Genomic DNA, 27,584 nt, shown 5'->3' with positions numbered 1-27,584 from the left:
ACTATTGTTTCAATCTTGTTGAAATTTTGATAATATTATAATTTTAATATTGTTATTGTTACAATTTTGTTGTAAATTTTGATAATGTTATGATTTTAATGTTACTTTTACTTCGTAGATTTCATAATATGCGAAGACTGCGAAGATAATACTGCTTAAAATCATGACTTTTACTTCGCATATTATGAAATCTGCAAAGTAAAAGTCATTATGTGAATTAGTATTACCTTCTCAGGCTTCGCATATTGCGAAATATGCGAAGTAAATTTCACAAGTTGATATATGTATAACGAAGTAGGCATGAATCATGATTTTGCCCCAGGAGAAGTGCCGAATTTGGATCAGCAGACACAAAAGGGATCGTTTCTTGTTTTGATGCCAAGTTAAGAAGAGAAGAGGATACTAATTTAACAAGGAGAAGTAGCTTTTTGACGACGGAAAAGATCCTGGAATAAGTAAGCATGTATTAAAATCCATTTCAGTTATGCAAACCATACTTGCAGTGAGTAGTAGAAAATTGGGTAACTAACAAGATACTTATTTATTCTCACATGAATTAGGAAGGGAGACAAAAATAGAAAAATAAGAAATAATTTATTAAGAAAATAGGAACATTCTATGCTACAGTAGAGGATGTTGGAACTGGGCTAAAGAATAATTTATGTTAGTTTCAGAAACCAAAGGGTGATTTTCTCCTGCTTCCACCTTCTCCATATTGTTCATTCCATTTCCTCAGCTCATTCATGCTAGCAGCATCAAACGCAACTGATGGTCCCACCTGCATATAATATAATATGAATATTCACATCAATGCAATTTTTGTATTCTTAGTACTGAAAAATGAAAATGTGCCTTTCTATTCTGTTGAAAAGGAGATATTGACAAACACTGCCAGAACAGAAACAAAATAAAATAAAATTCATTACCTTCGCTTTTGATTGGATGAAATCATCCAAACTAAGAGGCCGTATAGCTCCTCCAACTACATCCTCCTTACCACCCTGTGAACAAAGAAAAGAGCAGAATGATATAAATCAGCTTTTAGTTTACCAGTAAAAAATAAACACAAAATCCTAGTATCATATTATTAAATAATAAGTCAGCTCTGCCATTACCACTACGTTTCTTAGTAAATGTACTATATAATCTCTACAGTTCTGCATGGTAGAGACAAATCTAAAGTGACAATAAGTGAGCAGAGATGTGAAGAAACATGAGATAATTCATGAGCAAACCCGAAACTGAAACAGAAAAACAGAAACAGGGAATTGATAATTGTGAAAGTATGGGAAGCAGAAACTTGTAAATAAAAAATATAGGAGTATATTTTTAACTTCCAAATTGAAGGGATGCATTTGTAAATTTTCTTTTTTTATAAAGAAGAAAAACATTACATATAAGTTGCATAGAAGGAAAAGAATGAGCACTCTTTAATTTTGAAAGCATGAAGAAGATGATTTAGCAAGAAATAAGGGATTTAATGCAATATGATCAGCAATTTCATTAAATAACAGAAGAACGACATGAAACATAAAGTACAATTTTCTGAAAGTTTCAGTTATGAAGAAACATGAAAACTCTTCAAAATCAAAGCTCCATATGGAAATTGTGCCCACAATGCAAGCTTCACATGAGAAGAATTTAGAGATTCAAAACATATTCTATGGGAGGTATACCTTCTTTTCTTCTTCTAGAAGTTCCTGTACCGGTCTATATGCTGCAGCAATACAAAGGTTCTACGAACACAGAGCATATGAAGTCAGAGATGTTAACGAACCACCATAGTTGATGCTGACAAATCATACATTACCTTCAAATCACTGCCAGAATATCCTTCAGTTGCATTTGCAAGCTTGTCAAACTCAAAATTAGGTTCTAAAATTTCTTGTGCAAGATATATGCTCAAAATCTTCATGCGGTTTTCCTCATCCGGTAGGTCCACATATATTCTGATCAGCACCAATGTAATCCCATAAGTAATAATACTATAGTGAAATAAATAGCCACAGAGAAAAACAAGGATCTGTATAAAGCAACAAAAAGAATACTAAATCTAGAATCCATAATATTCCAAGTGAAAATAGTGTTTCCTTAGAGCACCTCTAGTGGTGTTTGTAACTTTTGGTGCCATTTAGGCATAAATAACACCTAAAAGTTACAACCCACTAGAGGTACTTGTTACTTCAAAATTTTATAATTAAAAAAACTGGATTAAAAATGTAATTTTACAATTATTATGTAGTAAATAAGTAAATTTTGAGAGAATTGTGAGGCCACTATCAAGAGGAGCCTCCTCGACCCCCACAATCCTATTACTTTATGTAAGACAAACTAATATTGGTTATATTGTCCCTAGTGGTTGGTTACAACCAAAATGTCAGAAGTAACAAGAAGTTTGCATCCACTAGGGATGCTCCTATGCAATCTCACCTTCTTGGTAATCGGCGAATCACAGCATCATCAAGATCAAATGGCCGATTTGTAGCACCAAGTATGAGAATTCTTTGGCTGTCTTTGGTTCTCAATCCATCCCATGCAGCCATAAATTCATTTCTCATTCTTCTAGTTGCTTCATGCTCAAAGGCACCACCCCGAGCACCAAGCAAACTGTCAATCTATATAGAAAAACCGGTGTAAAACAGTAAAGCCAATCTAAAAATCAACTGAACGAAGAATGCAGTGCATGTAGCGAAATTGAAGCATCACCTGAGGACAGAGAATAAATTAAAAAGCTAGGTTCTCCTTTCATATATATATATATAACTTTTTACATGTGAGCACAATTAAAAATTAGAAATGAAGTAAAGGTTAAAAGTAGGCTATAATTACGGAAATACTGTGACTTTGTAATTTAGTCAATATTGAACAAATTTAATCAACTGAAACTGAGAGAAACTCACCTCATCAACAAATATAATGACAGGTGCCAGTTTGCTTGCAAAAGAAAATAAGGCCTTTGTAAGCTTTTCAGCGTCTCCAAACCACTAGATGGAAGTATAGAGAAAAGTCAGTATAACATGTACAAAAAAGCAAAGCAATTATCACGTATATATAGAAGATATTCAAGCATTACACTCCCATGTATATATACACCTTAAGTCCTTTTCTATTCCCTTCCCCAATCCAGGTTTAGAAATTGTGATTTTCTCCCATTTCATGATTCTTCACAAAATAAATTTACCAAGCTCAAGTCTCTGCCTATATCATTCATCATGCATAAACACAGAGCCACGTTTAAAACTCATTAATATTCCATAAGCAGTCAAATTCAACAACAAAAACAACTCACAGATATACAACAGCGTGTTTGGAGGTAAAAAAAAGGGTACAAAAGAAGAACTGCTATTTAGAACAAACAGGAAGAAAATGTTAAAACAAAAAGCTGCAAATCCTAATTCTAAAATTATTACTTGTTTGAAATTTTCTATGTGGATGCACATTATGCACCTCCTAAATGCCATGGCACTTTATCCTAGTCCAAACAAAAAATTTAAGAAAAATGCCTTATGGTTTAAAGAACATTGTCCCTTTTAAAGATTTTATATGAACCTTTACCTAAAAGAGTTTGGACACACTGCTGTAATTTGTAAAATCATTTGTTAATTGGAAATTGGGAAAAAACTACTCCATTTTATATATTGACAGATAAATAATGCATATACAAGAATGAGAATAGAAAGTGGACAAATACACTAATCCCTATAATTCATATGTTGATCGCTCCTAAAATTCTTCTATTACAACTAGCTATATTCATATATGTCAATACTATAACACTCCCATCAAGCGGGATCAAAGATAACAATCATGCCCCGCTTGTTACAGATACAGTAACCCAGCTAAACTTTAGTAAAGACATCAACTAGTTGTTAGGTGAGAGAGGCTATTAGAAGTGATCGGAGACTAGAGGAAATGACTGATGAAGAATAAGCCACTGAATTATTTACATTATGATTAGCCCAAGAGAACAGTGAGGATGACCTTTCAAACTTGAACAATCTGCCATTGAAACAATAATGATAAAATCCAGAAAAGAACTTTATCCACAAAGCTGTTCACTAAGGTAAAAGAAATCCAAACATGAAGAAATAGGTTGATCTTCTGCAAAGGATCAGCAAACTACTGAAATGAAACTCAATCTTCACCAAAGAACCGAGTACCAAGAAGAAATCATCATTATGAAGAGAGGACAGCAAGTATCCAAGAAGAAATCAACAAAGACAACGGAGTACAGCAACTACACACAAAGCAGAAAAACAAACTACTTAAGGTTATCACCGGAATTGGAGGGAAAAGGCTAGAGGAAGTGATTGGAGTCCAAGAAGATTTTGGGCACACCAGCACGCACCAAGAATCTGGTCATCTTCCAAGGGTGGTGGTCAAACAAAACAAAACTCCAGAAAACTTGGAGCTAGACTAGCTTCCCTTCAAGGCAGACCCAAAATTGACTGCTCCCTAGGCAGGCCCGAAAGTGATTGCTCTCGGGCAAACCGAAAGTGACTACTTCTAGGGCAGACCGAAAAGAAAGAATATGAAAAGGAACATCTTTAATATCTAAGAACTCAACTCAGACATCCAAAACAAAAATTTAAACCCACAAGCACAAATATATTGATCCCTATAACTGCTTCGTTGATTGCTCCTAAAATTCTTCTATTACAACCAGCTATGTTCACATATGTTCATATTATAACATCACCCAAGTTAAAGAAAGAAGCAGAAAATGAAACAAGTGAAAATGGATCAAAGAATAGCATAAAAATTAAAAACATGAAGCACATAAATGAAATTGTTTCTGGATACATATTCAATTAAGTCAATCAAGCATCAAATTTTGAGCATACCTTTGATGTAAGAGTTGAGCCAGTTATGCTCATAAAGTTCGCACTGGCTTCAGTTGCAAGCGCTTTGGCAAGTAGGGTTTTCCCAGTTCCAGGAGGCCCAAAAAGTAATATTCCTTTGCAGGGCTTGAAAAAAAAAATTGGCACAATCAGACCACTGAAAAATAACATAATTAATTTTGGCTACTATATACTATACCCGCAACAGATTTCCTCTAGAAAAGAGCTCTGGCCTCTTCATTGGAAGAATCACAAGTTCGTTCAATGCCTTCTTCACTTCTTCAAGAGCACCAACATCATCAAACTTCACGCCTATCTCACCAGGAGGAACTACAGCTGATACGAAGTTGCTCTCATACTCATCCTTTGCCAAATTCTGCTACAACATCAATATATTATATATAAGCAAAATATATGCGAAGATCTTAGAAATTCTAAAGAAACAGAAAGCAAATGACAATACATGCCTTCAAATTTAATGACGATTTTTGAGATATTGCTTCTTGCTCCTTCAATCTCACAATTGCAATATCAAGGCTTAAAAGAAAGGAAAACAATTAGCATCAACTTTATAAAAAGTTGTTCAAGGCACAAATGTAAAATATCCATACCTTTTCCGAGGCAAGATCAATCTTTCTCCTTTTATAGATGGATGTTGGCATAAAGATAAGTAATGATTCTTTGCCCAGCCAACAACTTTTTCAGCTTCTGCAACAAAAATTTATATGTGTGCATGATCATTAGTATTGGATTTGCAGTTCATTTTTATTGAAAAGACTACTCACGAATATGTTATGTAAATTTCTCCTTTATTAAGACAATCTTTTATCAGCATTTTTTTTATCTTTTACAAAAATTTAGAATACAAAAGTTCAATTGACACATATAACCAGATCTGCTTAATCAAATGACTTATATTCTACTATTAATGTTTTCCTCTCAATAAACCCTCAAAGTAACCAGGTTTCCATTAGCTTATGAATAATAAAATCATGAGATATTTTATTTACACCATGTACATTTAATTCTATTGCAATACTCGCAAAAAAAGTTATCTTTTCTGAAGATTCGAAAAATGAACAAAATGATCAAAACTGGATAGATGAACAGAATGAATATAAGGGCAATCATTGTATATGAAGTGAAGGTCAATGACTCAATAATGACAGTAACAGATACTTGATAATAGTGTCATACTGGAGGTTATAATAATAGGGGTGTCATACAACACCTTGAACACAGAAGTATAACAAAAAAAAACATATCATGTGATGGCCATAATGCCATATAATCATCATTTTCTAACCTTATACAAAAAGGACTGTTCAACTTTGTTTTATTGCAGGATCGAACTTCTATTTTGTTTTATTAAAGCCTCAAAAAAATTATTTTGAATCACATTGAGGATGTTTTTTTACAATTCAAAGCTTATAATATAAAGTACTCAATGATATGTAAAATTTCTATCTCTTCATGTGACTAAAATAAAAGTTCAACAACCTAATACAGCACAATAGATGTTCGAGAGCTCAGCAAAATCAAATAGTTCAAGGGCTTAATAGTGGTTTTCACCAAAATACTACTGTATGGAGAATCTCAAATATTAACTCATATACAAGGCTATCCAAATCCAACTTTATTAGATTGTGATTGATGTTCATAATGCATGTCATCATGAAAATAAATTAGGTTCAAGTATAATTATGTTTATAATTGATGATACACAATATGTTTTAATATCAATTACAACCGGATCAATTCAACTTGAACATTTGTACTCCCAGAAAACAATATTTCAGTAACAGGCCGGTAATGGAATAATACACAATTTCCCATGTGCTTGTATAAACCTTGATAATTTATATCACGTGTTAGGCATTTTCAACCCATAATTTTGGTCACTAAATAATCCTTGATAATGTATATTTAAGAACATGTCACTTAAAATGATCAAGGTGCTATTAGTAACGTTAATAACAATTTTGAATGGTTTTCAAATACAAGTGTCTAACAAGTCATTTAAAAAAGTCAGGAAGCCATGAAATACTTTAGTAAATTTATTGGGACGGATGTTATTGTATGCATAAAGCTGGTAGATAATTGTAATTTTAAGGAAAGCGATTAAACAATTCAAAACCATTATTGGCAAAAGTTGACCAACTAGATAGGCTTTCTTTAACAAGATTTTTTCTTCAATTATAGCTTTTTATCAGTCACTGATCAAACTCAAATATGTCCACATCAATACATATTAAATGTAAACTTTTCATTAATTAATATACAGCTGCCTGTTCATATGCAGTTTTCTTTTGTTCTCATAGTCAGTAGAATATAATTCACAACCCACGGCAAAACATCATATTGGAATATGGAAGCATTTGTGCAAACATTGGCTAAAATATATTCTAGCTTCTTACTTTGCTTTGTCAATACTACACCATCAGAATTTACTTGCAACAGGTCCAAGCAAGACATCTCATTTTCCTCAAGAACCTGCATTATAATATCAAAGTACAAAGCATATGCATCAAATTGATTAGCATAATATGCAATCCTACAAGGCGACGCAAATTGTGGAAACTACATAAAATGCCATGTTGACTCGAAAGACCATAAAATTAACTTTATACCTTGTATAATTCATTTAAATTACTCCTTGATGTTACAATTCTCCTGTCATCCTCAATTTGTTTATTGAATGTTCTAAGTTGGTCTTCCTCCTGTAAAGGAAGATAGTAAAGAAATATGACACACAGCAGCAACTGATGAAACCACAAAATATATGAAATTTAAAGACTACAAAAGGAACCATAATATGGAGAAGTTGGAAATTTGTTAATCATTGTAATAATAGTATCTTCCTCTGCCACACAAACCAAAAAACTAAGGAGGTGGTGTCACTTGACATCTATGCTGCTTGGAAACAAAAACAGAAACTGAAATTGGAACATGCATTGAGAAACAATATTTGTAAAAGGACATAGGAAACAGAAATGCTGAAAAAAGATGTGAATAATAAAAAATAGGGTATATCTATAACTTTTTAAGTTATATGTGTATATATACACACAGAACAAAAAAAATTGAAGAAGACAATCTATAAAAGAAAAGGATATAATTTTATGTGATTAGCACATAATAAACTAAGTAAGAGATCAGTTAATGCGTCAGTTCTTTATATCAAGAAATGAGTTTCCAATTTTCCTAAATTACGAATATGTGATCCAAATCTCGTACAAGATTTTGACCTAAAATATGGAAACTCTTCAAAAACAAAGTTTTCGTGCAACTTAGCTTGACACCAGTGAACTCAAAATACTGGAATCGAATCCAATGGTCCAAGAAAGGAACAATCACCAAAGGTAGTTAGGACAGAACAGAGTAATCTCAGGCTTATAGTGTTGCCCCAAAAACAACAGGCTTTCTTATGTTTTAATAATCAATACCTGCATTATGTTAGCTAATTTATTCCATCCAAATATGATAGATCTAGCACACAATTATTGTTTGATACATTAATGGAAATGAGGTTCTTCCTAAGAAAGAGTGAAAGAGACTGAAGAACTTTTAAAGGAAAATAATTACAATCAGCTTCAACCGTTCTAATAAAGTGCCGCTTAAATCACCTAAAACTTTTCCTTGATATGTTAATGAATTTTACATTCCAGCCTTCTTACATCAATGTCAAACAGCCACACCTATTCACATAAACGAAACTGACTAATTTACTGGGATAAGGTACAAAATTCGCCCTATAGTTGTTGGGCGAGAACATATTTAGACTCCATGTATAAAACCATGCAATGCTAGCACTAATATTATGTAGTTGGAGCAACTACTCAAACTCCATTAACGGCAGATCTAACATAAGTCAATTTTCCCTTAATTTAGTTCCACATCTGTGCCACCTAAGGTACGAATTAGGGGAGAACATATTTAGAATCCACGTATAAAATCGTGCAATATTAGCACTAATTTTAGTTACACATGGACGCTAGGGGGTTTAGGTGGAGCAGAAATGGAACCAAATTAACGAAGAATGGGCTTCCCTTAGATCTGCTGTTAATGGAGACTGAAATTGCTTCATCTACAAAAAGGTAGTGCTACATTGCATGGTTTTATACATAGAGTCTAAATATGTTCTCCCCCAAAAGCCATAGGGTTAATTTTTACTTTTATCCCCTAATTTATATAACCAATTTTCTTTCCCCTTGTTGTGTTCATGCATTTTGCAATCGCACTTTAAATTCAAGTCAAATACTAACTGAAAAAAAAATGATAGGGAGGAGAAGAAACATATGAAATCACCAAACAAATCTAATCAGCCCAAACATACTGTAATCAAGTTACCTACTAGCATACAGCAGACACCTTTTCAAATTCCTGATTTGAGAAAGCTAAGCAGGCACTTACTTTTGGGGGGTGTATTGTCAAAACATTAGTGAAGAGTTTATATATCTCGGTGTCATCAGATCTCTTTGGAGTGCTGAGTCCCTCAGTGAGGCGCTTCAAGGAGAGAGGCTGGAAAATCATAGATATAGAATTAACGATTAGATAAAAAGAACAAAACAAAACTGAGAAATTGCTATTAATAAAACATAAAAAGAAGCAATAATTTTCAAGAGCCCAAATGCATAAATTTGTCAGAAAAATGTACAAGCCTCACCAGCTTAGCCAGGCGACCAAAACTTGGGAGTAACATTGTCTGTGCAAAGTCAGATTGAAAAGAGGATAAATAAGAAAAAGTATTATCTAGTTTATATATATGTGTTAACATGCAAATATGCAACTAGACATAAAGCTTACAAAATTCTCTTTCTCCTTTGACCCTGTTTCACCTGTGTTCTGGCCACATATCAATACAACTGGTCCTGACAATCGATCAAACATTGCCTGCACCTTGTGGACAAAATCCTTGCGATTTGACTTGGGGACAGCTCTAGACAACCATGGAGAAGAATCTTGAAAATAGACAATAAGAGGCTGCATGGCTTGCAGAACCTACAAATAGCGAAAAATAAAACATCAACACATAACAGCAACGAAAGATAGCAATGTTGGAAACAAACATAATATTATCTAACGAAACTACCTCACATAGAGTTTCCATTGCAATATAGCAATCTTCTGCCTCAGTGTCCGGATCATGTTCGATGTCCTTAACTACAAAATGATACTTTCTCAGATTATTAACAGCTGAGAAAACAAATACTCACATTTGTAGTTGAAACCGATCAGAAATATTTCTAAGTAAATTATTCAAGAATAAGGGAAAACACCTTATCATAGAAGATGAAAGATGAAGAATGCCAGAATATAGCTAGCAACAAAGAGGAGAGCGAACAGTTGGAGAATCCATTTCTCTAGAACTATTTTTTTTTCTTAGAAATCTCCCAAGAAAATCCCTCAGCATTTTTATTGTACCGTTTCTTTTATACTTTTGACAAAATTTTCTAGTTTTGTTGAAATGTGCGTTCACATGCCTAGAGCCTGGAAGCTTGTATATCATAATAACTATTCAAAGCAACATAAAAGCAGATACATCACTCTATGATATATACAACAACAATGTGTTTGACTGCTTTACCTTGGGTGCTCCAACTTCACGTTAAAATGTTCATTATAACTTAATATAGCTATTTATCACAAAGGAAAATTATTTTCACATTAGATGGATAATATAATAGCTGATAAGAGAGACTTACTGTCAATCCAACAAACTGGTGGCTCGACAGGTTGCTCATTAGGTTTCTCATCCTTCTTTTCAATTGCTTCTGTATTATTAGTAATATCCAAAATTACAAAAACTCTATCACCATCCACCTCATACACCTCCCCACGTTGACCACTTGATAAAGGCCTGAAATGCAACAAAAGTTTCAACTAAACTGCAGATATTTATGTAGTAGATGTAGGAAGTGAAGTAGATGCATTATAGGTTCGTATGACTTGTGCCCTTGCATAGGCGATCCCCACAAACTCTCAACTCTAAAGTCCAAGAATTAAAGTTTGACACTCCAGAGCAGAATTTATGAAATAACATGTAAAATAAACTGGGCCAATTGCAGTGTACGGTTGTTGATACCATTAAGATCAGACCCAAAAGAAACGTGTTGCTTAAGGTAGGGAGGGGAGCTCAGGATTTTGATATTGGGGTCACCCATATGAGAATTTTAATGGAACTGGGAAAATTGGAGTTCAATTATTCTACTTGGATTATTCCCCATTGTTAGAGCTACCCTAAGCCTGGACTTCATCAAAGATATGTTGTGATGAATACGAACTACGAAGTCAGTTTATCAATCATCTGTCTGTTTCACAAGGCTGATGCTCAACTTCTACATTTGAGTTCATCCTAACGATCTAGGAAGGAGGTATCTATGGCTTCTTTTTCAAGATTGCTTCGTGGATGGTATATATAATCATGTTAGTCTGAAATCATAGTGAATTCTTGGAAATGGGTTGTAAAGTTCCAAAGCTATAAATCTGTGAACATGATAAAAGTTGCATTCTTTACAATTGATCTTCAACGGGCCTATTATGGATTGATGATGTCTATAGCAGTTGCATTAAGTTTTATCACTCTTCTTATTTGGTTCTGCATATTAGTAGATAAAATTCATCATTTAGTTCTTGTAATCTCACCCTATAGGTTCACTGATCATAAAAGTTGTGAACTAGTCTCACATCAGATGATAATATCTGGAGTAGGAAAGTAAACATCTTGTCATACAAATAATTATAACTACATCGTTTTGGCTTGTTTGGGGCCAAAAAAAATATGCCCAGCCTGTAAAAATTTGTCCCCCACAACCTCTCAGGACTGGCTCCACCACTGATTTCCAGTCCTAATGTTAAGGCCAAGTTCTGAGATAGATTAGTTTAAAAAAAAAAAAAAAATCAATACAAGATGTTCTACACACTCTAGAGGTGCTATTCCCAACTAGAATAATTTGGGGGAAAAAACGTGATCTCCTACATTATACCAACAATCAAGCAACTGCAGACACACAGCATCTATCCATTACATTTAGCAATGATCACCAAATATCTCAAATTGGTCTTAGGAAAATGCACTAGAATCACTAATTCTGTTAGGTCTAAGATTTTATACAGAACTGTTTCTAGACTATAAAATTTTCAATAAAATGCCAAGACTAAAACGGCATTTATATGTCTATCTTCTAAACACCAGGACAACTTACCAACCCACCTGCCACGCATAAGGGTATAAGCATTTTTCAGACCAGCAGGTGTCGGTATCTTGCCCAATATGACCCTGTGATGTCAAAGTTTATGTGGGGAATAAGTTTTATGCAAAATGATTTTTAAAAGAAAGACCGTGGACAAGACCCCATTATTACATAATTGCCAGCCAAAATGTTCAATAACATTTCGCATAGTTTTATTCTAAATGTCAAACTAAATCTGCAGCCTCAAACAGAATGAAGCACATGGTCTTCAGAAGAATCAGAAAAGAAAAGCCCTATCCTGACCACGCAACACTTGTACACAATTCAAGACTTTATCCAAATCAGCAAGTAACCACCAATCAGGCTGAATTGCTACGGCAATTCCTGAAAACCATGTGCAATAAAGTTCAGTTCTTGAGAATTTTGCTGAGCCTCAATTTTGTGGGAAAAAGACCACGAAATTGCAGATTTATAAAAACTGTATGCTCTTTATCCCGTAATGACCAGATTTCAGTGTGAAAGACTATTGGTTATGAAATTTATGCCCCTCAAATTAACAATTAATTCGATATCTGAAAGGAAATAGATCATTTCCAACATAATTAACCCTGCCCACTGAAAATGGGGCATAATACCTGTTATCAGCTTCAATGTGTTTAGAAGCCCCGATATACTTCACCCGATCCCCTGGTGAAACAAGAACACAAGTAATAAATGAAGGAAACACCAGAAGAGTATAATATCTAATCAGTTCAACAGTTGTACCCAAACTAGGAAATTCAGAACTTGAAAAGCATAATCAACTTAAATAATACAAGTTTAATGCAAGAATTCAGATTTTTCAAAGTAAAAAATGCAACATAACACCACCTCCTCCACCATCCAAAAATAACATCATCAAGATTGCTACAAAAAAAAAAGGCCTTCTGATCAACAAACTTTTCTGTCCAACTCAAGCATGCAACCACTCGCATTAAAAGCAACTATTATCCCACTGCATATCTAACACTATCATAACTGCTAATCACCTCTTTCACAATATTAAGGATCTAAGACTAAATTACACAAGGACGTAGAAAAAAGGAGATAGAAAGGTGCAAGATGTAGAAACAAAAGTTAATGTGTTGCAGGCCGTTGTAAAGTTAAATCAGGTTGGATGTGCTTGAGAGTGTTGTTTCCTTTACGGCCTATCTTGAAGAGCTCATTTCAATCACTTGGATGAAAATTGTTAAAGTATAAGTCAATGTAATTGTTAGAGTATAAGTCAATGTAATTAATGAATAACATGCCTAAGGCTGCTGAAGGGCTGTTGGGGCATGCTTAGGCGGCTAGTAGGGTCAGTATGTCTCCTTGACTGTAGGAGTAATATCAGGAGCTACTACTTGTATATATATCTGTGTATTGTTCCCAAGTAAAATATATCAATGTAGCATCTTACTCTACATGGTATCCCATGGATTTCTCTGTATTTTCATGGTCTGTTACAAAAATTAATAGAGCAATATATCTTATTCTCTTTACTTTATTCCAGCTCAAAGAGCTTATTTGAACTAGTTATAGCTCTACTCCTATCTTAAAGCAATAAAATTCCAACAAAAGAACACACCAGAAAAACTTGCTTCATATTTATTCAAAATTCATATAACTCGTCTAACTATCCAATTGATTCTATTCTTCAAAATTCAAGCTCAGATGTGGCTGCTGAACTGCAACATAATGAGATAAGAACTCGGGCAAGATATTAGAGTATTAAATAGGCTATTGAACATCTCTAAAAAAGGAAACACAACAACCCTCAGGTTACATGAAACTCCTTGCATCAGCAGAAATATGTACCTTACCTATATGCAAAAGCCTAAACAGCAGAACCTAATATGACCACAAGAAACACAGCTAGAACATCCGTTTAAGTAAGATAAACTAGTATAGAATTACAATAAGGTGGAGTAGAAAAATACAAAAATATATGCACTATTTTGTTTTTTTAATTGTTCAATTTCGATCAAGAGAGATCATAAAAGTATTTTTCATGTTTATGAAAGCCTTTTGAAGACGGATAATGACAACCTCAAGGATCAAGACCAAATTACTGCAAGAAAGAAAAACTCAAAGATACAATGTAACAATTAGATGAAAGCTCTAACTGGGAAGATAGACTGAAGAGGTGCTAAATACAATGTAGAACAAATGTCACCTTTCTTAAGAGGCCTTTTAGAGGTATCTGAAGATTCAGCAACCTCAGATGTCGAGGTTCCAGTGGAACTATCAGATTCTCCACATTCTCCAGAGACTCTCTGCCGCAGAAATATATAAGAATCACAAATTAGATTATATGTTACAGTTTATTACAAGTTACAACAAGCCAAACATAACTCAAGACGCATACACTGTTTCCGAGTATTAGAAGATAACCTTCCTATAGTGTCAGTTAGCTAAGGAAGAATGACACTAACAGCTTTAGTTTTCTTAAACTAAAAAAATGGATAGGAAAACCATGAGATATGACTAGTGTGTGTGTATAAGCACATATTCTACTATTGCAATATTCCAAAACTATTAAAACCGCAATTTCTGATACAGTACATCCATGGATTAGCAAGAATAAGTCAGTGATATCCCTAAAGAAGAACGGTTCCGAAACACATTAAGCAGCCATTACCTTTACCCTTTCTTCTATTCTAACAACATAGTGTTAAGGTTTGTCAATGTAAATTGTCATATTGAGGAAACATTTAACAAGAAGACCATCATGAACTTAACATCAAAACATGGACTAGGATTTAATTGAAATTAAGCTACTAAATGTTTATTATTGAATTAATTATAAGTAATGCTTCAACAACAAAGTGAAATTTGGTGACTGTTATAGGCTCAGTGACAAGTTTAATAATGATAATTAAAACTTACTAGATGAATGAAAAAAAATACCACAAAAAAAAATACTATAGGGTAGAAAAGGCTAGTTCTCATATCTTCCCTAATAAAAACTATTCATCTTATTCTTTTTCGTTTCAAATTTCAGCAGCACAAGGCTTCATGCTTCATCATTCAACCAAAAGTACTCTCCAGCAGCATTCCCAACTTGAGATCCTCTTCACCAAAAGAAACCAAACAGAATGAACCAGAAAGACAATCTCCATATCAAACTTGCATACCACAAACAGAGCCTTGCAATTTTGTTCTTTACTATCACCCAATTTTGCACAGGCAAATTCCTAGCCTCGCACCTTAAACTCAAAATTCTCAAACAATAGCAGTATCAAAATGGTTGATAGTTGAAGTTTAAAGGTGCATGTAATTAAGTCAAAGACAACGATGATCAGAAACAATTTACAGCTACCAGAAAAGCTCAAACACAGAGACAAGAACTCCCCACAACAGAAGTGCCATATGCCCACCACCCAGCCATCTGAGGAAGGAGCCAATTACTGCAATTGACAGCCCTTTCAAAGATTGGCATGCGGACAACAGCCTGATTGCGTAGTGGACTACAGCCTACATCCGAAACTGTCTGTCCAAATAGCGTGGCATACTGAAACAGTATATGCCAATATGAATCCATTGACAAATTCCCATTACAGAACTGCAAATCTGAGACAATAAAACATTATTCACTAGTACAGTAGGCAAACTTGAGGCTACATCCCAATGCAATGCTGCTGGTAATTATTCCATGCCTATATCGTCTCTAACACAGCCAATTTATTGCACATGCATCCACCATTGTGAATAGACAAAAGGTTTAGGTTCAATTCAAAGCCCTCCTAAACTCGCTTAGGCAATTTCGAGTATCATAAGCTTCTCCAAACTGATTGTCTAGCAGGAAAAACTAAATTTCATATGCTGGCTACTGGTCAAGACTAAATATACGTGTTAGCATTGACATGAGAGAAGTACCATGTTTGTTCATTAATAAGGTATAAATTTTAATTTTTAAATGCTAATCAAACACCGAAATAGATAGTACAAATTGATATTCACATCTAAGATTCCAATAAAAGGAGACTTTTTAACAAATCAATCTGGTACGAATTCTGAAGTTCACAAAACAGGAAAAAAAAAAACCTTCGCAAACTCTTCAAGGTTGAGGCTGTAAGGAATCAGCTTTTTAAGAGCTTCTTCGGCTGTTGCCTGCGCAGCAGCTACATCATCATCACTACAGTCTGTCTTCGCCTCAGCACTGCTTGTCCATTCCTCTTCATTACTTGCATCATTCTCATCCTCAACCTCCGACTCTGAGGTACACTCCTCCCCAGATTCTGTATTATCATCTGATTCACACTCAGATGAGCCATCATCAGCAAGATCCTGGGCCAAACTCAATAGAATAACTACCAAAAAGAAAAATTGAATTGTAAAACAAAAGCAGAAAATGTCTCCAGGATAGAAACATTCCCAAACTATGTGAATCTTACATAAGAAGCAAAAACACTGCCATCAAGCACCAGTAAGGGAACTTGCAGATCTCGTGCAAGTGCTCTTACTATTCTCTCACGATAAAGCTCGGTACCTGCAGATTGCATCATTATAAAGTAATCAAATCATAAGATAATTTACTTTAATAGATTATGCATAAATTTGAATGCAAGAGTAATGCAAAACCTGGAACACTCTGAAGCAGTATTCTTCCACTTGAAGATGACAAACGAGCCCCATAGGAAACAGAGCATTTCTTATTTTTCAAATGGGAAGACACACATTCTACCAGGACACTTTTGGTATGCTCACTAGAAGACAGCAAAAAAAATCATTTAATCTTTTCAAATAAGCTACTATATGGAAGAGTATATAGTTTTGTGATCTAAGAATTAAAAGGAATAGAACAAGTAAAGGAATCAGTAATTACTTAACGAAGTAAGGAAAATTTTCCCAGGAAACATGTATTCTGTCCCACGGAACAACCCTCCTTAAAAATTCATTTTTAAATCTTTCCCGTCTTGTCAGAAAAGGTGATTCCTTCTTTTGGCTTTCTAGAGCAAGCTTCTCATTATTAAGCCATTCCTTTTGATCTTGCTCAGCAAGTCGAGCATGTGCATCAGAGTGACTTGCTTCTCCTTTAGACAAATTCCGAGTCTTCTCACAGTTGACCCCATCTTTTATAGATGTTTGTTTATCATCACCGGTATTCCTCCCACCACCTTCCGAACTGTAGAAGCATAATTGGCTACTATTCAACCATTTAATAGGTCTTGCCTGTAACTCTGAAAAATCAATCTTTCCTCCAGCAATGCCTTGCCATGAAAATGGATTCGATAGGTGTCTTCTGATGAGGCTAACATTTGAAGAATGGCCTCCCACTTTAGTAGAATGGTTGCAAGATTGAACATGCCCATCACCCTGGCAGTTTGACAGGGTCCGGCCTTTGGATGGCATAATAATTGAACCCCATCTCTGACTTCTACCACTGATTACCCTTGCATACATTTCAGCCTCTCGCTTCTAACTTCTGCGGCATCATAAGAAGTAAGACATTGTAATTATAATAATATATTACTGTCAAGTTGGTCGATATCGCAATGAAGGTGATGAATGAAAAGAAAAGAACCTGAAGATTGAACCACTGAGGCGAAGCTAGTTGAAAGGTCTTGAGAGAACACTAGCAAGCAGCAGACTCATTTAGCATGCACAGCAAAGCTTCTCCTTTATAAGCAAATTGTTACGGGGGAACCGTCAATTTGGAATCAATTTTGTTGTCATTGTTTGAGATTATGAATTTGCAAGGCAGAACAAAAACACAAAAACTAAAATAGATACTTACAAATCTCAGCAATTTCATCCAACCGTTAATTCAGAGTGCGGAGTGCAAGGAGAAGAAGAAAAAATCCAAGTAGGTTAATTATATTATACGTTTATAAGGATATAGAATGTTTAGTTAATTTTGCCTCAAGAAATCAGCAATTACACGACCATAAATTTTAAAAAAAATGGAGATGAACACCAACTGATAGGAAAAAGGCAGCACCTTTCCGGTAGAAAGTGAGTGGAAACAATTGGCGGAGTGTATTTTTTTAGGGTGTGGAGGATGCAGAATAAGGTGGGAGGACAAGGGAATTAGAGAGAAGATAAACGAGAGAAGGAGCCGGCTGGGATTACGGATGAGTTGAGGGTACACACACAAAAAAAAAAACAAGGAAAAGGAGAAAGTTAGGGTTATGAATGATACCACGTCGTTTCTTCGGAGCAAAACATTAAAATAGCGTCGAGAAAAAAGGCGAAGAACTAGCGCAATCAGCCTAATATCCTTGTAGCAGAGCCATGGCGTCAAATGGTTCAATTGTCTATAAAATCAAGGGAAGAGTACCATTTAAAAAACAAAAACTAGTTTCGCAATTAATTTTGAGAATTATAGAATTTTCTAGGATAAATAAAGAGTATTGCTATTTACCGCTTCCAATTTACTAGTTACCACTCTTATATTGACAATTTTGCCCTTATCACATATTTTCTTCAAAAACTGTTAATTGTTTCTTTCCCGATCAAAACTGAAATTCTAAAAATAATCGATGAGTTTGAACCCGAGAACTCCAGAAATGGACGATTTCGAGAATGAGGTAATTTTATTTTTGAAATTGGTCAGACATTTTGCCAGGCCATGTGGTTAGAAATAAAGCCTGGACCGATGCACGGCGTTATTTTTGGCCGCCTGATCATATGGGCAGATCGATTTGCAAAATTTTCCGATTATTTGACTATAAAACTCGTTTTAAGTGAATTTTTAACAATTATTATGATTTTGATTTATGTTCAAGTGTCATTAAAATATTTTGGTGGTGACGCGATCATTACAGTAGTCGTTTCATTACTAACATGATTTATTAGACAAGTTCATAAGTGATTGAGTGCGCCAAAAAAGTTGCAATTCTACATGGTTTCGAGCTTATTATTGCTTCGAATAAACACGGGAGAAAGCAGAAACTCTTGAGATGTTCTCGTGGTGAACGGTACAGAGGAATTTTGAATAGTTTAGATGGGGCTTTATGAAGGAAAAATAAGACAAAAGCGTGCAAGTGTAAATTCCAGCTAAAAGTCGTACAATTGCAAGGCTATACAGGTTGGGGGATCATGGTTTCAGAAGGGATTAAGGGTATGCACAACCATTCATTGGTTGTTTATCCAGAAGGATATCGAAAGATGAGCGGACTTAGTCCTGCGTCCAAAAAAATTATGCGTGACATGAGTTCGGCTCAAGCAAAGTCGTGTGCTAGTTTGGCGGCACTTTAGGAAAAGCATCCAACAGACAACTCAACTAGAAAACATGTGTATAACTACAGAGATCACTTGAGGAAGATTGGTTTTGAGGGTAGAGACGTAGTGAGTCAATTTTTTCATTTAGCTATCGAGAATAAGTATGAGCATTGGACGATTGCCGAGTCGGATATTAGTGTGTTGACGCATATGTTTATGGCACATCTAGGGTCGGTGGAATTACTCTGAATCTACCACTTGTACATTGGCATAGATTCAACATACAAAACAAATAAGTACAAGATGCCATTTTTCGAAATTGCTAGGATGACTCCATGTAACGACAACTTCAAGATAGCTTATGCAATTATGAAATATGAAACTGAGTCAAACTATCGTTGGGTGATGGAGACGCTGAGAAATTTGATAGGGTTTAATGTAAACCCGACGGCTATTGTCACTTATCGGGAGTTGGGTTTGATGAGGCTGATTAAGGAGATTTTCTCGGAATCACCTCACTTGTTATGTACTTGGCATATCAACAAGGATGTAGAAGATAAGGTGTACAAAATAATGGGAAAATATAAGGATTATGCTCAGTTATTCAAGAACGAAAAGTGGAAAAAAAATTATGGAAGCCCCAACTGAAGAGGAATACAAGAAAAATATGATGCGGATAAGTGATACAATGAGACGGTATCCTCATATTGTCTCTTATGTTGAGGGGACGTGGTTAGTTCACAAGGAGAAGTTCGTTGTTGCATGGACGAAGAATGTCCTACACTTTGGCAACAGAGCTACCTGTAGAGTGGAGAGTGAACACGCCCAATTAAAGCATTGGAGTCCTCGATACAGTTTGGATGAAGGTTCACAAGGAAATTGAGTCTTAAACCATCTCCAATCATGTACTCTATTTTTTCTACTTTAACTCTATTTTTTTCTACTCCATCTTCAATTATAGAGTTAATACAGTAACACTTCTCCAACCATCCACTCTATTTATAATCCTAAAAAGAATATTTCTATTAGCAAATAATATTTTATTATTATTATATTAATTTTACATACCATTATTATATAAAATGATATTTTTATTCTTAAACAATCATTAAACTTTACTCTAAAAATAGAGTAAGACATTTTGATTCTTTATATATAGAGTATCAAAAGCCTTACTCTAAAAATAGAGTATGGTTTTAGAGTACCATTGGAGTACACTTTTACTCTAAAGATAGATTATAGAGAATGGTTGGAGATGACCTTAGTTAACTATGATCATGTATACATTTATTAGTATATATTTTGACTGTTATTATATAATTTGCATTTATTAATATATACTTTGACTGTTATTATTTATTCTTATCAGGTATCATCTTGAAGAGTCAAGACACTGTAGAGGAGTCTTTTACTCTAGATTTACATTCAATTACTTGACGTGTGAAGTTTTCCACTATTGTATAAAGTTTCTTAGTGAAGAGTATGAGCGCATGAAAGGTTTGAGTGTGGAAGTATATGAACATTGTGGTTGTATGTTGAGAACCACTCATCAACTTCCTTATGCATGCGATATTAGAAAAGCAGTAGATTCGGCTACCCCGATCAGTGTTGAACGTATCCACACGTTTTGGAAGACACTTGTCATTGGTTATGTTGACACTTTTGACAACATCGGATATGATGATGGCTCGGAGGATCACCGGTGCTTTCACTCTCTGGTTGAGGAGGTCGACAGAAGCAACAAAACATTTGTGTGCAACATATCTCTTTTTATTCACGATCAACTTCACTCGGACCAAGCAAATTACAGTGAACCGGAGATGAAAACCACAGTACAAAGACGACCGAAGGGGAGTACACCAACCAAACATCTACCGTGTCACGCTCGACCCCAAACGACATCGGGTATGAACGAAAGATAGGGTAACGAATGCCTGACAGTCTGAATTGCGAACCTATTTTCTAATAGATAAAATTTTATTTGGACTACCTAAAGTTTTATTAATTATTTGCTTGTACTTGATAATTATATCAAGCTTCCTAGGTATCCCGAACGTCTTTTAATCTTTAAATCGGGAATCAAAGCCACGTAGTTCTACATATTTTAGGTAGTTCTCATAACTTATTAACTCGTTTTAACTTATTGACACGTTGAATGACACGCTAATAATACTTTAATTGTATATTTCACTTTGTTATAATCTTTATATATATAAATCATTTTATCAAAACGAATCAAATTAAATAACTGTTTTATCAAACCAATTCGTAGTCAAATAAAAGTTTTATCAAATCAATTCGTAATCAAATAAAAGTTTTATCAAAACAGCTCATAATCAAACCAACTCGTAATTAAATAATTTTTTTTATCAAAATCTGTAACAAATCAAATCATCGCACGTTGCAAAAACGTAATACAAAACTCGTATGTGTGTCCATCCTCGAATTCCACCCATGTAGTTTCTCATAACATCAACAATATTAATAATCGAGATATCTCATTCATATCTCACCTTGCCTAACGTTAGGACTACCAGTCGTGCACTTTGGTCATACCGCCCTTATGTATGGTCTTACAACAACTACCCCTACCCCGGGCAATCCTAGATAGACAGAATTATTTTATCTATCTTTCAAAATATCACAACATAAAAATCATATTTGGACTTCAATCCAAATCACATAAATAATAACAATAACAATCGCAACAGCTTTCTTAATCCAAAAACAATTCGCATAAAATAGTCAAATTCATTTTCCAACCCAATTTTCAAAATACCACGACAATAAATAATTATTCTTCAAATAATCAAAATAAAAAAGTATATGAATATTTTAAACAATTAAAATCAAAAGTATATAAAATCACTTAAATAATATATAAATAATTTAAAACCGGAACTTATACCGAGTACGTTTATGAGAATTATTTTTATCTGTCACCATCGGTATCGTTAATTCCGACCAGAGGTTCAATTAGACTCGTTATATTATCATAAATCTATTTGAACTGATTTTATATTCAAATTTTTGTACAAATTTTATATTCGACTTTATACCGACTATACTTGAAAAATATCATAAGTTTTAAAATAATCAAAATATTCTGATTGAATTATTTTCGATCATTGAGATAGTAATTTTAAACCGACATAGTTAATTTGGACCGATTATACCTTAAACTCGTGACGCTACTAAAAGTCTTAATACTAAATTGAATTTCACTTCGGAAAAAACTAAAGGACAACTGTCTAAATTTTATATTTTTTTTATTAGTAATTCATAGGCTTGATAAATTACTATCATAACCCTAATCATAACCCTGTTAAAATTTAACGAGTACTAGAACCAGACTTACATAAAATCATACCTAGAACATTTTCAGGATAATTTAGATATAAAATACAGTTATCGAAATATTATCGTTGGCCACCGAAAATTACTCGGTGTGATCCTCTGACAGCTGATCCAAAAGATCATCATCGGTTACCGAAAATCGACGTGATCCGTTGACAGCCAAAAAACGTTTTTCCCAAAAACCTCCCTTTTGCCATCTTTTTGTATCTTATATGAAATTACATATTTTCAACAATCAATTTTCTCTTTCTTTTATTTTTCTCCTCTTCCATGATAAATAAAGATGAAAGTATTTATATTAATTTAAGATAAACAATATTCTTTTTTCAATAGAAAATGTGTCATTTGTACATACATTTTAGAAATAATTTTTGACAAGTGTTGTTCTATTCTTTCAAGCATTCAACAAGTGGTTTACTATTTTATAATGATATGCCACGTTTTTCATTTGTTTTTTTTATAAACTAATAAAATTTAATTTAATTACAACATACACTTTTTATATTCTTAAATGTGTACATGTGATTTGTAATTAAGAAATATAAGTTTTTATCCTCTTAATTTATAAATTTTTATAAATTTACCCAAAACTTTTAATTTACATCTAAAACATTAAATTAAAACACAATAATGACATAATCTAAAAATGCTTTAAATGTTTTGACATGGATGTTACATGCCGATGCGTGGGAGTACCGCGAGAGGGATCGTGGACATGCTCGATCGTCCACTTTGTTTCGGAGTCGCGGGCGTAGCTCTTCATAGTCCGTCTAGAATGCTCTTATAACTGGTAATATTAATTCAGTAATACACATTTACTAATAGTTTAAAATTATTAAACTTTAAAATAATATCAACTTAGATATATTATTAATGAGACAGATGGAAGTGCAGCTGATATTTCATATTACTACCATGTCGATAAAATCCCGAGAATAATTAAGCCATTTGTTGAAGGATATCTCGATGTGGTATATGATGGTAACTGTGGGTCCCATGTTGTGGCAGATCGCATATTTGGCGACCACAATAGTTGGCGGTTAGTAAGAGCGTGCATTACAAATGAAATTCTTGCTAACCGTACACTATACGAACCAATTTACTTTAATGGGATTGATTCAGCAATCCATCGGATTAGGTGGGACGATACAACTTGTACCGTTGCACATTGGATGCTTGTTTGGGATGACTTATATCTGATTGCTACGTAATACAATGTTGTTGTATTTTTTTCACGTATGGGAGTGGAATGAGTTTAATGTCATGTGGTACTGTACTATCGTTGCATGCATCCTCAAATGCTACACGACTAAAACGGGAGATTGTCATTGCTCATTTAGGTGATACGCACCAACACTATATTCGGCTCGATTTATCCACCGATTTTTCGGTACCTCATGCACTTACATTAAAGAAAGGAATTTTACATTAAAGAGAAAGAAAGAAAAAAACCCACAACCCACCCCACCCATGTGATTCGAACCCATGACCTCTAGAGTCATAGGTAAACTCTCAACCAACAGCCTAAAAGCTTCACCACCAGCAATAGTAATCTAATTGTTTTTACAAATGGTACTGAATAATTAGACTAAGTTTTTTGGTGTTATATATTTTATATTATGTATATTTCAAATTAATATATATTTTTATTGATAATTCAAATCAAATTAGATTAATTTTGAAAATAAAAATTGATTAACTTTTTTTATAAAATTTTAATTAAAGGTGAATGATTTATTTATTTTTACAAAAGTTAATTATTTGTACCTTTTAGTAATTTTAATATATACATTTTCATATTATTTTCTAACTGGAATTCTTGAAAATAATAATAATAAAATATGAGATTAATTAAGAAATATATATATATATATATATATTCATTTATATCAACCGCACACCGCAATGGAATAAGCTACTCTATTACCTTTTATCTATAACAAAAGGGGTAAACTACACCAATGGTACCTGAACTTTCCATTGTTTACACTTTGGTACATAGATTACATTTTGTCCCAAAAATATACCTGAAGTAACGATGACCGGACAATTTAGTATATTTTTACCGGTTATGACCGGTCAACGCAAGTTTTATGAGTTAATTACATTAATGGTACCCGAACTTTACCATAATTCACACTTCGGTACCTAGATTTTATTTTATCCTAAAAACATAACACAAGTAAAGGTGACTGAAAGGTTTAGTTCATTTGATCGGTTAGTGAACGGGTAACATGAACTAAACATTGGGACTCACCATACACTCAATTAACATAAAATTATAATATTGTCATTTATGAGCTAAATGACAGTATTATAATTTTATGTTAATTGAGTGTATGATTGGTCTCATTTTTAATTTAAAATGATCAAACTCGGGTTGATCAATCACTGATCGGTCAAATATACGAAAATATTGAGTCATCTTTACTTGAAGTGTATTTTTTGGACAAAATGAAATCTAGGTATCAAAATGTGAATTCGAGTAAAGTTCAGGTACCATCAGTGAAATTTACTCATCAAAATCGCATTGACCGGCCATTAACCGGTAAAATATACTTAATTGTCCGGTTATCGTTACTTCGGGTATATTTTTGAGACAAAATGTAATTTAGGTACCAAAGTGTGAATTAGGGTAAAGTTCAGGTACCATTGGTGTAATTTACTTATAACAAAAGAGAAAGTACAACTACGAAAAATAGAGCTCCATTTATGAACATCTTCGACAGGAAAAGGATATAGGGCATCGGAAAATCATCTTTCTAATTTGAGCGTCAGATTCAAGAATGATATCGTTAAAACTACAATCCCTTGCAAGTAGCAACCTTTCAAGAATTACTTGAAGATCCGCCTCCTCCACTAAGGTACAGCCACCAATAGGAACTTCAGCCGGCACCGTAATTTCACCTGCCTCATTTCTAATAACCAACCCCACCCTACACTCATGGCCATTCATTCCAATTTTGGCGTCACAATTGATTTTCATAACGCCGCTCGTAGGAGGGCTCCATACTCTTGCAGGACCACGGGTTAGTGAATTAGAAATTGGGCCATTTTTGGTTTCGTAAAGTTAGCAATCATACCAGTACCATATTCTTGAATAAAGGCAGCAACCTTGTTAATTAATATCCTTGATTTAGTCCACTTGTGCTCGTGAAGATATTTATTCCGCTTATACCACAACCACTAAAGAATGACCACCACTCGTCTGATTTTCGACGCAGGCAGCCCCTTCACGCAAATGTCCAACCATCTTTGTAAACCTTCATATAGGATTTTGTCTACTCGGATAGACAGTTCCGCCATCTTCCACACTTCCTTCGCCACTGCATATGATACAAAAATATGATAAATAGTTTCCACAGAGTGTAGGCAAATATATTAGAATATAGTGAAAAACCAAAAATTTAGTACCAAAAATTTAGTTAAACTACAACTAAAATTCAACATTATATCTACCATACAAAAAAATTATAATCTATGTTGAAATGGAAGCAACATCAATTTATTATGTTATAAACTATTACAATCAATACTCTTCTAGTGTTACATATGAAGAGACTTTATGAATTCAATATATTACATATATACATTTAGCCTTTGTATTAAAAAACTTCAATTACATAAAAAAAAAATCATAAGAATTGGATACAATTCATCTTGATGATAATTATTTTTCTTGATAGAATTTCATGATCACCAAAGTATTCGAATTCAATTATTCATTAGGTTACAAGAACCCAAGATATCCAATTGAATCAACTTAAGGTGACGAGTTTCCCTATTTTAATCTCGTAATATCACATCAAAACATTCAATCAATTTGTTTTTCATTCTTCCATTGTATACAATATCAGTTACGCTCGCATATATCACTTCTTTGACTTTATTGATATTTTCTAATAATTATATATTCTTAAATTTCGAAACCAAGAACACGAAACAAACAAATGAGTGGAAAAACAAAAATGAAGGGACGAAAAAGAAAATAATGAGAGAATTATCTTTGTCTCATTTTTTTATTTCTAAAATAAGAGAAATGTCAAGATATAGGCATATAAAGAGGAGAGTGTAAATGTTTTTTGTCTATTAATTAAAAATTTTATTTTTTTCTTAATGAAGTATTAAGTCCATAAATTAATTTTAGATTAATAGAATTAAATTACAAATATAATCACTCATTATAAAAAATATTTATAATCAATATGTGATATTTATGCTATATATAATAGCAGAAGCATAGAGAAATAAGAATAAGTGTTTTAGAGGCATTTTTGATGAGTTGTCAACGTAGTAAAAAATCAAAATTAAAAAGATTTAATTAATTAAAAATAACAGATTTATGTTTATAATATATTAAATAATTACTAGCTCGTTAATTAAAATAATAAAAGAAAGTAAGAGTTACAGGAAGATAAAAAAAGACAAAGCAAAGCAAATCCAAAAGTCACAAATAAACTTCTATATAAAGCATGATAGATAGTATTCCACCATTATATTCATTAGTAATGATAGATAGTATTATATTTCTGAAGGTAATTACTCAAATTTTTTCATATGTTGTTGTTCTCAATTGTGTTGTTTTATTTTTATTTTTATTAAACAATAGTTGTTATAGTTTCATCTTTCAGATCCATTTCTGTCGTTACCCAGGTTCTATATCTCTCGCTACCTTATCCATGTTTTCTTTTTTATTTGTCTTTTTTTTTTCAAACTGATATCTTCAATTGAAGAAATCTGATACAAATAGAAGATGCATGGACAACTAGAACCGGGAAACACAAAAGTGTCAAATTACAAGAAATTCTTATGTTTCTCAAGGTAATTGTCATGTCCGTGTCCTTAATTTTTTTTTATTTATTATACCCCAAACCTTAAGTAATATTATATTCGTTTTAGGATTAGTCGATTAATTGGATGTTACAGGTATAGTTTTGAGGGTAATTGCACATTTTTATAACAATTATAAGTTTAGGGTAAGTTTTAAAAAAATTAGATTTTTGGAGGA

General features: G+C 33.5%; 1 protein-coding gene across 2 annotated transcripts; it reads right to left on the bottom strand.

Annotated features, from left to right (window-relative positions):
• Positions 1-442: 442 nt before the first annotated feature.
• LOC136224526 (uncharacterized) lies at positions 443-18,275 on the bottom strand. 2 transcript variants are annotated; one of them, XM_066012883.1, is made up of 26 exons: positions 17,793-18,275; positions 17,580-17,674; positions 16,881-17,480; positions 16,637-16,761; positions 16,450-16,544; positions 16,100-16,342; positions 14,229-14,328; positions 12,670-12,721; positions 12,055-12,120; positions 10,547-10,701; positions 9,934-10,004; positions 9,648-9,842; positions 9,508-9,546; positions 9,255-9,362; positions 7,472-7,561; positions 7,259-7,334; positions 5,453-5,549; positions 5,309-5,378; positions 5,041-5,217; positions 4,845-4,967; positions 2,901-2,984; positions 2,431-2,615; positions 1,811-1,949; positions 1,677-1,736; positions 927-1,001; positions 443-778 (listed from the first exon to the last, which is right to left on the bottom strand). In XM_066012883.1, exons 3-26 carry the CDS (start codon positions 17,456-17,458, stop codon positions 671-673), a joined length of 3,111 nt encoding a protein of 1,036 aa, XP_065868955.1. In that variant the 5' UTR covers positions 17,459-17,480; positions 17,580-17,674; positions 17,793-18,275; the 3' UTR covers positions 443-670. The 2 variants fall into 2 exon arrangements, with proteins under 2 accessions (XP_065868955.1, XP_065868956.1); XM_066012884.1 differs by lacking the exon at positions 12,055-12,120 and having other exon boundaries at positions 17,793-18,274.
• Between the last annotated feature and the right edge of the window lie 9,309 nt (positions 18,276-27,584).

This window comes from Euphorbia lathyris, chromosome 3 (assembly GCF_963576675.1).
Source record: "Euphorbia lathyris chromosome 3, ddEupLath1.1, whole genome shotgun sequence".
NCBI lineage: Eukaryota > Viridiplantae > Streptophyta > Magnoliopsida > Malpighiales > Euphorbiaceae > Euphorbia > Euphorbia lathyris.
The sequence above is the reverse complement of the archived record's forward strand: the minus strand, read 5'-3'. Positions and strand labels throughout refer to the sequence as shown.

Excerpts from the sequence above, each read along its gene's own strand:
- LOC136224526 (XM_066012883.1), bottom strand. The coding sequence starts at position 17,458 with ATGTATGCAAGGGTAATCAGTGGTAGAAGTCAGAGATGGGGTTCAATT. Across the intron at positions 7,562-9,254 it reads TGACAATACACCCCCCAAAA|GAGGAAGACCAACTTAGAAC; the intron begins GTAAGTGCCTGC and ends CTTCCTTTACAG. Across the intron at positions 2,616-2,900 it reads TCATTATATTTGTTGATGAG|ATTGACAGTTTGCTTGGTGC; the intron begins GTGAGTTTCTCT and ends TTTTCTATATAG.